Source organism: Cryptomeria japonica, unplaced genomic scaffold (genome assembly GCF_030272615.1).
Source record: "Cryptomeria japonica unplaced genomic scaffold, Sugi_1.0 HiC_scaffold_84, whole genome shotgun sequence".
In the NCBI taxonomy this organism is placed as follows: Eukaryota; Viridiplantae; Streptophyta; class Pinopsida; order Cupressales; family Cupressaceae; genus Cryptomeria; species Cryptomeria japonica.
The window spans coordinates 214,298-227,263 of record NW_026728906.1 but is presented as its reverse complement, the minus strand read 5'-3'; the positions used below and the strand labels follow the sequence as shown (position 1 = coordinate 227,263).

The following is a 12,966-nucleotide window of genomic DNA, read 5'->3' as shown; positions in this document are numbered from 1 at the left end:
AAATTAACCGTTGAATAAAACTATCATTTTAGGGTTATTGGCGTCCTCTTGTGCCATTCATAGCATCTGTTTTGGACATCAGTATGTCCTCATCATATTCCAAAGATTGAAAATTAAATATTGATGTCGTTTTGTCCCTTTGATGACAACATTAAAATTTCACTTTGCTGTAACACATTTTAAGGTAAGTTGTAAGCGCATTTTGAATATAATTTCCAATATCTCAAGGTATTTGTTGATTGATACGAAGAAGATAAAAGTGTCGTCATATTGAGAAATTGGCAATCGCATTTCCATCAAGAATAAGATAATAGATATAACTCATACATTATCAGTGAGATCTGCAAATATCATAATCTTCTACTTTTCCCATGCATTTATAAATGATCTAATAAAATAGAGCTTCATACATCAGTTCATTCTAAAGCTTCACGACCTCTTCTTTCATGCCTTCGATGTCTATATAACCTATGTCTTTGAAGCTTGCTCATTTTCATTCTATGCAACTACTGCAGATACTCAAATTCTTAAGAAACTGCAACAATAATGTCTTGAGTTGATGAAAAACATAGTACATGCTCACAACAAAAAAGAAGCATATTTCAAATACATAAATCTTATTCAATCAACATACTCTTTATTAAATAGTCTTGTGGTATTACAGGGGTGACATATTGTTATAAATCACAAAGGGGTGCGAAATATTATGTATAACATTGTAGGCACAAAATTTGACCACATACAAAATTTCAAGACAAGTGGAAGGTGTAGATGTAGAAGATACCAATTTTGGCTTTCTGAATGTTCACATCAGTAGCATAGTGCATTGGATCGGCACATAAGTGAAGAGAACAAAAATCAGCGATGGTGAGATTAGAATGGAATATTCGATTTGATTATCGATCGGTTGGTATTGGAGAAAGTTTTCTACATGATTTATTTAGGGAAGTGCTAATTTGTTTTAGACAAGTGCATGTATTTTATTCCATATTTGATAGCTAGGTGCATGTTTTTTATTCTAGGTTTTGATTGAGGTTGACAAGGAAGTGAACGCTATTTGGTTGCATAGTTTAGCTTGGGGGAAGACATTGAAAAGAGAGACTATAAAATAATGAAGATATCAATCAATAGATTTGGATGAAGAAAAACGTCGAGTAATAAGATGGTGCAACACTTGGAAATGGAGATTCTAGATTTCAACTCATGGAAACATAAGTTTTGTCATTGGAGAGAATTAGTCAATGAGCGTAGAACTCGAGCATATTGTTAAGCAAGCTCTTTCCACAAGAATACAATATTGTACGAAATTACATAAGTGCTAGGTAATGTCCACTTTGTATTTAAGACTCAAATTGAGAAGTTGGCTTGTGAATCTTGCATTTAATTGATACTAGAGATGAGGGTACAACTCCATTCTTTTCAATATTTTTTATTGGGTTACACCAAGGAAAGTTCTAAATCACTAGTCACTATTTTATATTCTATTGAGTCCTACACGCTTACTTTCATTTTATGCCACCAGTATGTATATGTGAGCATTTAAGAAAACATATAAAGCACATTTTAAGTGATAAAAACACAACCTTTGCTCATATCTACAAATAGAAGCCGAGTTTAGTTACATGAACCACACGAAGCATTACACTCCTTGCGCACTCCTGGTCTTATGGAATTAGAGGAGTCACATTATGGTATGAAGCATAAAAGGGCGCGAGTATAACATCGTTGGTATTTACATGAGAATGTACACAATTGCAAGACAAGTGAAAGATGTAGATGGAAACACGTTAGAAATAAAAATGTCTATTTTTTTCTATATCAATGTTGGTTTCAGTACCACCAATTTTATACCAATACAATATGGGATCATACCTTAAAAAATGTTGGTTTATGTAGCATATATAATCATACCATCTCATAAATCAATGTAAACCTTGAAATGGAGGAAACAAGATCCTACGATTGACCAATGTAAGCTAGAAGATCTTAGTTGACACAACATAATTAGTAATAAGAATAGGACTAGTTGTTGTCTTTAAGGAAGGGATACGAAATTAGGTTCCTGTTCCTTTTGTTGCATGAGATGGAGACAGTGAAGTGTCTATAGATGAACTAGTCTAACAATGGTAAAATGACTAAGTTTTATAGAATGTAGTAGATACAAGATGAAATATAGAAAGAGTAAGACATATCTGAGATGGAGACATAGAGAGGAAATTGGGACTGTAATATGAAGCTAATTGTACTAGAGAGAAACGTTGGAGATCCGTGTCTAAAGTTGAGGGAAAATTGAGAGATGATCGAAAATGAAATCGACAATATTTGATCACTTGCCTCTTAAAAATATGGGTCAATGACTGCTGGGTGCCCTGTTCTTAGGGTTTTCGTTCAATCAATGTTTTGTGATGCCTGCTAATGTCTGGTCTACTTTTCTTTAACTTTCTTGTTATCGGATTTGGACCTGTAGATAGAGAAAATTGGGAGAAATGGTTATTTCATATAAGGGATTACCTTATCCAAACCGCGTATTAGTGTTCTCTCTTCAACAATGATAATGATGAGATAGGATGCATGCCCCCACAAGAAAAGAGGCTAAGCAAATGATAAATGGTGAAATGATGACACCTTATCTTAGGTACGAATTACATAATACACTTGATCATAATTGCTATAGCATATATTTCAATGATTGAATAATCAAATTGGGACTTCTTTATCGTTTCGCTCCCTGAATGCTTGATTGACTAGGTTTTTTGGTTTTCTATATTGAGTACATTGATTCCTAGAATGGGAAAGGGAGTTGTGTTTATATGAAGTTCACACCTTTTCGAAACATTTTGTTGTGATGGGACAACAAAACAAATTAGATTCATGCAAATTACAAGGTCCACTTTCATCTCTCAACAGTTGAGCCTATTTTAGCAAAATAGGGGTGTTGGGTGCACTAGTCCTTGAAAAATGTGCTAGTTAAAAGTTCACCAACAGGGGAAATAACCTGGTTTTCCAAAGCAATCTGAACATTAGGTACACACACGAATAAACCAGGCACACACAAAAAAATAGAAGAAAACCACATAGAAAACCATGCTGAAGAAGACCGTAGTCTACAAAAGGATAAACACTTGTGCAAGAGAAAACTCGTGACTTGTGCAAAATCGACGAGCTCCAAATGACCTTTTTGTGGGTTTGAGCAATTTCACTTACTATAGATTAACGTTTGCTCGCACCTCCATGAACCCAAAATAGCCTACACCAATTTTTCAAGCTATGTGTTGTTAGTGTATGATATTCTAACTAGAATATTCTTCTATGTAAGTTTGCTAGATGGTTAGTTGTTAGAATAATGCCTGGTTATGTTAATCTTATCCATGAAACATTACATGATTCTAGATAGCATCTGATATTATAGGTGGAACTGTATTAGATATGTATTTTTAATCACCCCTAAGTTGATCAAAGATATTAAGAGCTTATCATTCATCTCAATCTGTGCATTTTCTTTTTTTGAGCTCCACTAGTTTTTTGGTACTCACATGTTTGTAATTTATTTTAATTATGACTGCAGATTTATAGAGGTTTTGATTGAGGTTGAGCATCTGAAAGGAATGTGGATTTGTGCCATAATATTTTTGTGTTCTTGTGAGGACATGATAATCCGAAGGTGTTTCTACTGTGATTTTAAAAATCCCGATGAATTGAAGTTTATAAAATTCATCGTATAAATAATAAAATAAAAATAGGAGATTTTATTTCATGGTTGATTAGTGTATTTTAAATTATATATATTTTTTATTAAATTGTTGATCATGGAGACCAAGTTGACAAATTTGAAGCTCTACTGTAGGGCGATTTTTTAGGAACACATTATTGTGTGGATAGTGGAAGCGCTTAATTAGCTAAAAGATGATTTGTCTTCAATTTTAATAAGACGATCAATTATTTTACTATGGTCAATCTGCATGTGTAAAGGTTTGGGATATTTTATTAAAAAGCCGATCCTTGTGTGCTGGCTTTTTGGCACTTTCTGGTGTGGTAAAATTTGCATAGGCTGATCTTTTGGCATAGATATTTGATTTGAACTAGTGATATAAAGTGGTTGTTTTGGCATAAATTGTTGGATATTGTTGGTCATGCTAGGATATGTTGTGGTCATTGATGTCAACATATTCCTATGATTTTCTCTGGTGATTGCAGATTGGGAAGATTTTCTGATCCGGTTTGTAGCGATGCTTTGTTGATCACTGTTTCGCAGAGTTCGGTATATCCTCTGGTATATTTTGGTGTGATCAGATCTGGTGCTGAGATTTTGGGATATTTCTTGGGAAGGTCTTGTGTATCTTAATTTCAGTTGAATCATGATTTGGTTCTCCGCAAGTTATCTTTCTTCCTGGCCGTTGTTGATTGGTTGTGTTCTTTAGCTTTCAGACGTTGACCGATGAAGATTTGAAAAGTAGTGTTGGTGCAGCTATTGTGGATGATTCTAATGTGCTTGCTGGTATTTTTTTTAATTATGTCCTATTTGTTTTGGCAATCTGTATTTATCGTTGTGTGAGTTTTTGGTGGTTTCTATCAACCAGTGATGATTTGTGTGTTATGCACCATTTCTGGTGGTGTAGCGTGTTGCGATTGATCTTTGCGTGATTTTCGGTGGAGTTATGTGTTTGGGAATTTGACCTAGAACCATGCTATGCTATGTAAACCACTATATTGGTCTAGTGGTCAGTGTTTGTATCATGTGATGTAATTTTTTAATTGAGGGTCGAGGGTTTAGCCGACCTTGTTATCAAGGTTGATAAATTATATATATAGGTGATATAGTCATGTAATTTGGTTGTTTGATGTTGTGTCTTCATTATCAGAGAGAGGTTTGTGTGCGAACATGTGATGTATCCTTCGATGTTGAGTTTGTGGTGAGATTCTATTTGGAGATGCTATTCTTTCCGTTCATTTCTTTCGAATTGTAGTCCAAATCTTATTGCGAGTCAGTGAGACTTCCCTAAGGGTTGTAGCCTTCCGAGCAAATATTATTTGAGCAGTGAGCTCTAGGCAGTGTGCCTGAATGCATGTGCATTCCTCATTGTAATATTTTCACATACTATTGTAGAGTATCATCTTACTGTGGGTAGGTTCCCACCATGGTTTTTCGCTTAACTGGGTTTTGCGCATCAAAATCTTAGTGTTGTGTGTTGTGCTATTAATTTTCTTATCTGTCTTATTACTGCAGTTTATCAAATCTGTGTTTTGCGGTAAAGTTTGTTATTCCGGTGAAGACTGATTCACCCCCCTCTCATTCTTCCCTCTTGGCTGTTGTTAACATAAATATTGTCAAATCAAATCAATTTTTGGTCAATCTTAGAGTTGCATATGTTGCTTATCTATTTTTGCATGAATTTTGAACAATTTGAATAAAACTGTTTTGTCTTTCTCTATTAATTTTTCCTTGCATGAATGTCATTTTGGCTATTTACAAGGCCGCAAGACTCCTTCTTGGTCTAATTTTTAACCTTTTTTTACCGTTACTTGAGTTCTTCAAGGTCATGTTTTGCACCACTTAGACCAGTTATCTAGCATTAGAGGGCATGTGGAGATTTTGTTTTGCCTCATGGCCTCATCTAGTTTTACTTTATTTTGGTAGTCACGTTTGCCTTTTTAGGCTATAGTGTCCCTTGTTCCATTGCTGATGAAAAGATCCTTTGTCAACTATGAATCTTTGTTACATGAATTTTGGATGAGAATAATTGCTTCCAGAGATTTATTCCTATTACAAGCACTTTTTTGTGGAGGCTTTTATGGAGGAAGACAATAATAGTTCCTAGTGCATATTTTGTGTTCTTTTTGCCCCCGTATTGTTTATGCTCTTTCCAATTTGGTTATTTTAAAAATTGTTCACATATTTTAATGATGAAGTATCATTTCGTGAATTATACTACACAAAATGTAGTAAAGTTCCATCATCTGGGTGGTTACATGCACACACATCTAGTGTAGGTTTCATTCAAAGCTTTTTGAAAAATAAAACTTATGAAATATAAGTTACTAATTAACCATACAATCTCTTCAACAATTCCTCCAACTGGTAGCCAAATGATGTTACGTGCATCTAATTTTTTTGACATCATACCAACTAGAGAGTAACTATGCAGTTATTGTCATGAGCCTATTTCATAAATTACAAAATAATTTATACTTATTTATTTATTTTTCATTAAATTTAAAACAAATTAAGATAGAAATTTTTATTTGAATTAAATATACATTATTATGATAAAGATTTTTATAAATATATTAAATATTTTATTGAAAAGTTTTTTATAAATTATATAAATATGTATATTAAAATCATAAATAAAATAGAAACTCTATCAATTAGAAATATTTTAATTAATATAATGAAATGTCATCACACACAGGCATAGAATCCCAAGAAACCAACATCCTAACAAGCTAATATCAACTCTAAAATTTATCTAGAAGGAACATTCAGATACACTAACAAAGTCTAAATACGTAGTTGTTGTTGGTGCTCCAAAATGTTCCTTGTATTGTAATGGATTAGTCATATATGTATCCCACAAAATTATGATAGAAACATTTTACATCTACCACAATGAAAGAATAGATAACAATACTAAAAGTATAATAAATGTAAACCTAGGTATTTTGTCAATCTCCTAAAATATTATTCAAGAAAAAGATAACTGATATGAAAAAAATTACATGTTATAAATAGTTTTAGAAGAGTTAATCAAAGCTAGAAACTTGATTTTCAAGAGGATGCAATTTGAGAATATGAACCATCACATCAAGCAATTGGATGATGTTGAGTGTCGACATATTGCTAGGGAGACATGCAAGCTAAGGTGGTGCTTGATCATCATAGACCAATTCAGTGATGCCAAGTCAGTTCTTGTAGGTGTATTGAACCTAACTCATCAAAGGAGGAGCAAGTGACATATGGCATTACATCAAATATTATTCAATGTACCTAATCTCATTTCTCATTGATCCACATTCAAAGAGGGACATGTGCCCAAAGTGTTGTAGTTTTCTCATTGGTTAAAGTGGTTGTTGTTATAACTAGCCCTAATTAGGGTTTCATGGTTAAATCTCGGCCATTAAATTCAAATCAATCTCGGACATTCATTTGTATCAAGACTTCTATATAAGGTTTGCCTTCTCATTTTTAAAGGTTAATAGGTGGATAATAGAGTAGAGCAGAACTGTTAGAAAGTAGAGTAGGAGGAGGAAGCTAGAGATTGTTTCCAAGACTTGTTGAAATTAATACATAAGTTTTGTTGAAGATATGGTGGATGTTTGTGCTGTCTTTCTACATTTTGCATGGGTTCTTGTTACTTCTCAAAGTTAATTGAATTTTACTGATTATGATGGAGAAATGCGAAGATATATGATGAATTACTTAGTGCTCATACCATTTGTTATTTGTTGATTGCAAATTGTAGTGCATGGTTGGTCTAAACCTCATTGTTGAAATAGTTCGATTTTTTAGTATTTTTAAAAATGTAAAAAGTTCTATATATTATTATTTTTAAATTATATTTTGAATTTTAAAAATAATTTGTTTTAATTTATTTTGAAATTTTTATCTATTAATATTTATTGCTTTTAAAAGTTTATAATATTAAAATAATTAATTATGTATTTAAAAAATTTAATATTAAATTATATGTTTATGACTTCTTAAATATTATTCTTATTTAAAGGAGAATCTAGATCAATAGAACAATTTAGATTAAATTAAACTTAATGGTCGTTGGACATAAAATCGAAGCTATTGTTAATTCAGTTTAGAATGTGATTATTAACCACACATGTCATTAGAGGGATGCAAGGTTGTATGGGCTTTAGGATGACTTGACCTTATTATGTGTGGTCATAAGGTTGTTTGTAAAGCTAAAGCAAGGCAAGTATGGATATCGAGAAAATAATTATAGTGTGTAATTTAAGACTCCCAAATGTGAGAAATAAATACAAACAAGAGAAGTGTTGAAGTATACAACTTCTATGTAACTTCTTCCCTTGCCACTCTATCTACAAAATTCCTCAGATGTATTATGTACTGAGAAGTATAAGTGGATAATGCACTAAAGGATAGTGCATACGTGACAAAACACACAAAATGAGGTTATACATGGCAATTACAAATAATTCAATACTATGTTAATACTATTACTATTGGTTCAAAGATTTACAAAAGGTATAACCACCATACTAGGTGTCAACCTATGTTAACATCTTCATTAACGAGTTTGAATTACAAATTGGCCCAAAAATATCCCTCCCTCCCTCTCTCTCTCTCTCCCCTTTTGTATCTTTGTATCTCTTCTTTTCTATCCGTTTCTATCTCCTAATCTTTATCTTAATTTCTCCTTATCCCTCTACAACTATATCTCTCTTTATTTGTCCTTTTCATCCTCTCTCACTCTATCTAGGCACGTCTCACTCTCTTTAACCATCTATTTCTTTGCCACCTCCCTCTCTTCATTCCCATCTCTAGCTCTCTCTTCCTCTGTCACCCTATCTCCAGACATGTCTCGCTCTCTTTATCTATTCATCTCTCCCCTCTCACTATTGCAAACATAACATGAGCCTATTGGTAATGGAGTTCAATTATCTTTTGATTGAAAGGTTTTCTTTCACTTATGTTTGGTTTGTATTAATGAATGCACAATTGATTCAAAGTTATCCCTCGCTCATTCTCTCTCCCCCTCTCTATATATTTATCTCTTCTATCTCTATCTATTTCTCTCTCCTCTCTCTTTATCTCTTCCTCTCATATCCATATCCCTATTCTTCTCCATATCTATATCAATCTCGATCTCTATCTTCCTCTCTATATTTATCGCCTAACTCTATCTCCTCACTCCTTTATCTTTCCCTCACTCTTCCTCCTCTATCTCTCTCTTTATATCCCTATATCTCCCTCTCTCCTTCTCTCCCTATTTCAAACAAAACATAAGAATATTGGTAATGGAACTCGATTATATTCCCGGTTTAAGGGTTTTGTTTGATTGCATTTGTCCGTTTAAGTAGATGCATAGTTGATTTGGATCTATAATTTTTTCAAATGTTGAGACCTTTGTTGAATAAATAATATCATTTACTAAATGGTTTGCTAATTTATCTCACGTGTTGCACAAATATATGAAAAAATAGATCAATTTTTTTTAATAATCATTCCACATCTATTCGGCGTACATATTGCACACCAAGGTGCAATTGCTAGTTGTATATTCTTGACTTTTCTATTACACCATATCATTCAATAAAAAAGAGAATAGCGTTGATGGAAGAACCACAATCATCTGTAACCGCATAGGCTACCCATGCCTATTTGTATCACCTCCACATAGAAAAGTACCTAAAACCATGCTCTCTACATTAATAAACATTTTCTTACTTATGCAAACCATGTCATTAAAGGGTCCAAAAGTATAGGGATTCATTCAAAAAATATTCCTCACTTAATTGCATCCAATATTAGATCACTCCCGGTGTCCATGCTCTTACATGGATGTAGATTTACCTTTCGTATTAGTCATTTGTGGAAACTCAATGGGGAATTGGAGATTGTGAGTGTGGTATGAAAGACAAGGTAAAACCTATGAGAGATATTAAAAAAAAATGTACTCGAGTAGTTATCAAGAAAACTGAGATTATACTAGCGTAAAATATGACCAAACTGTTTTATTGACTTGCTCTTCTATAATATGAACCACTTATTATAATCATGAATCGATCAGGTGTAGAATTTTATTCCCCCTCTCACTCTATTTGTTCCTTATATTCGATTGTTGATCACTTTGATTTCTTAATTGTAAAAAGTTCATTAGTTAGCCACCCTTATCCAAAGAGAGTAAAAAGATAATTCTTGATAGGTAAACAAGGGATCATGGAACTAAACGTTTCCCAACCAAGAATCATCCCAATATATCACTTTTAACGCATTTTTTACTTCTCAAATTGAATATTTTTTATAAACTATTTATAATTGTCATATTATTTGATATAAAAGAAAAGAAAATTCAATCAATATAAATAAAAATAAATAAAATGAAATGTCTAATCAATATGAAATACTTTTCTCATATATTTGATTGAAGTAAGAGGAAAAAAATAATCTTTAATATTATATTTTCCTATTTAGTTACCCCAAACAACTAATTCATCAAAACATTAAGTTAAAAAAAATATTAAATAAACATATATCTCACAAAAATAATAAAAAATAAATCATCTAAATCAACTGTATGTACTTTGTTAAAAGGAGAATCGAGAGGACAATGCAGTCAACTGGACGAAAAGTTTTGGTGTCGAAAAATGGAAATAGACAGATCTCAAACATTAGAAAAAGTAGTAAACCTACTTTATTAAAGAGAATTCACTCACCTAAAGGTAAAATTTTGATCTCCAAAACTGCTAGAAAAGACACCTACTTCATTTACAACAACACACTCACCTAAAGATTAAATTTTGGCCGAGTTCAACTGTAGATGGATGTGAAAGAGACAATCTAAGCAACGCACTCAACGCAACGTGAGCAATGTTTTCGCACCCATCAACAGTTTGAGAATGAAGGCTCTTTTCTCTAAAATATCGCGGTTTACATTCATTATAGTTATGAGTATTGGAAGCGGTACGATTTTTAGTCACTGTTGTACCTTGACCCAAGGTAGTTCAAGATGCATTCAAACTACTCACCCATGACATTCTGAAAATCAGACATCAACGTCTTAATAAGGTTATATCCTATAGAGGTGATGGATTCTAGTGAATTGTAATGTCAAAACCGGATTCTATTTCCGCTACCCATCTACCCTCTAGGGTTTGGAAAAATAAAACGATCTTAAATAATTCTAAATACTAGATCCCTTGGACAACATGGTCTCTTCCAAGATGGGATTCTCAACACCACCAAAAAGTTTTTTTTCTTGTAGAATACCTCTCCAAAATCTATCTTCTTATACATTTATCCTCCATAAATTGGTTCTTATGTTTGCATATGTTGTCTTAAACCTATAATTTAGGTCTCCAAAACTGCTAAAGAAAAGTAATACACCTACTTGACTTCAAAATTGTAGATGGATGTGAAATAGATATTCTAATCAACGCATTCAATGTAAAGTAAATGAACATAAGTTATTTTGAGCAATGTTTTTCTGTCCTAGAACATAGACAATCTGAGAAATAAACATTGAATAACATAAATTAATTTAAATGACGAGAGATAAAAATCTCATTGAAAAAGGGTACAAAGCATGGACAGTCTTTAGGCCAATATCCAACTCCAAGAAAGAAACTTTCCTCTCATACCGATTCTCCCACGGTGGAGAAAGATTTATATATTGTTTCCTTTGAAGAAGCCCACCGTTCCAATTAAGTCTAAACAATTCCACATTACTAAAATGATGGCGATGGCGAGAATACGTGTAAGGCAGGAGGTAAGTTGATCTTGAGATAGGCATACGCAGCAGGGCAGGGAGAAGATAGAAAATTTCAACGTTAATGAAAGGATGGTGAGAATACATCTGCGGTAGCAGGCGAGACAACCACATGCAGTAAGACTTAGTGTGACGTAAGGAAAAGAGCAACAACTCTGGAAGGATCCGTGAAATATACGGAGTCAAGATGAATTAGTCTTTGCGGAGAGTTATGGTTTGGGCTATATAAAGCGTGTAATGGGTTTGTAATAGACATTCATATCCTGATCTCTTGTGTCTGCGTTTCTATTACAATGGCTAACCGCATGATTTACTTCACGTTGGGACTTTTTCTGTTGATATGCTGTTACAGCGACAGGGTCATGGCAGGGGATCCGGATCCCTTGCAAGATTTCTGCGTTGCAGATGAGGAAAGCAACGGTGAGTGAGAATATTTATACATAAACAATGATAATGATTTGCTTATTAGACGAGTCGAGTTACTAACAGACAGATTGATTTGATCTTGTTTTAAACAGTTTTGGTGAACGGGTTCGTTTGCAAAGACCCAATGCAAGTTTCAGCAAACGATTTCTTCTTCCGGGGACTTGGGCAGGCAGGGAACACCGACAATGATGTGGGCTCCAACGTAACGATGGCGAACGTTAAACAGATACCAGGCCTCAATACGTTTGGAATATCGTTGGTCCGCATCGACTACGCAGTGGGTGGAATAAATCCTCCTCACACACACCCAAGAGCCACCGAAGTTCTTGTTTTACTGGAAGGCCAGCTTCTTGTGGGTTTCATTGACACCAGCAACAAATTTTTCAGCAAAACTTTGGAGAAGGGAGATGTGTTTGTGTTTCCAAAGGCACTTGTTCATTTCCAGCAGAATGTGGGGCATGAAAATGCAGTGGCCATAGCTGGATTGAGCAGCCAGTTTCCCGGAGTTCAGACAATCGCCAATTCTCTGTTTGCGGCGAATCCCCCTCTCCCCGATTCCGTTTTGAGCAAGGCCTTCCGCATCACCCAGGAACTGGTGAATTACATTCAAAAGAAATTCGCATACTAAACAAAACAAACAAGAGGTCTCCCAATGAAGACCGTCTTTCCCAATTCTTTTTTCTCACCGTTGAATAAAACTATCATTTTAGGGTTATTGGCGTCCTCTTGTGCCATTCATAGCATCTGTTTTGGACATCAGCATGTCCTCATCATATTCCAAAGATTGAAAATTAACCGTTGAATAAAACTATCATTTTAGGGTTATTGGCGTCCTCTTGTGCCATTCATAGCATCTGTTTTGGACATCAGTATGTCCTCATCATATTCCAAAGATTGAAAATTAAATATTGATGTCGTTTTGTCCCTTTGATGACAACATTAAAATTTCACTTTGCTGTAACACATTTTAAGGTAAGTTGTAAGCGCATTTTGAATATAATTTCCAATATCTCAAGGTATTTGTTGATTGATACGAAGAAGATAAAAGTGTCGTCATATTGAGAAATTGGCAATCGCATTT

General features: G+C 33.8%; 1 protein-coding gene across 1 annotated transcript; it reads left to right on the top strand.

Annotated features, from left to right (window-relative positions):
* Positions 1 to 11,752: 11,752 nt before the first annotated feature.
* LOC131864365 (germin-like protein 8-2) lies at positions 11,753 to 12,673 on the top strand. Its single transcript, XM_059215209.1, has 4 exons — positions 11,753 to 11,879; positions 11,978 to 12,162; positions 12,331 to 12,480; positions 12,596 to 12,673. Exons 1-4 carry the CDS (start codon positions 11,753 to 11,755, stop codon positions 12,671 to 12,673), a joined length of 540 nt encoding a protein of 179 aa, XP_059071192.1.
* Positions 12,674 to 12,966: the final 293 nt, after the last annotated feature.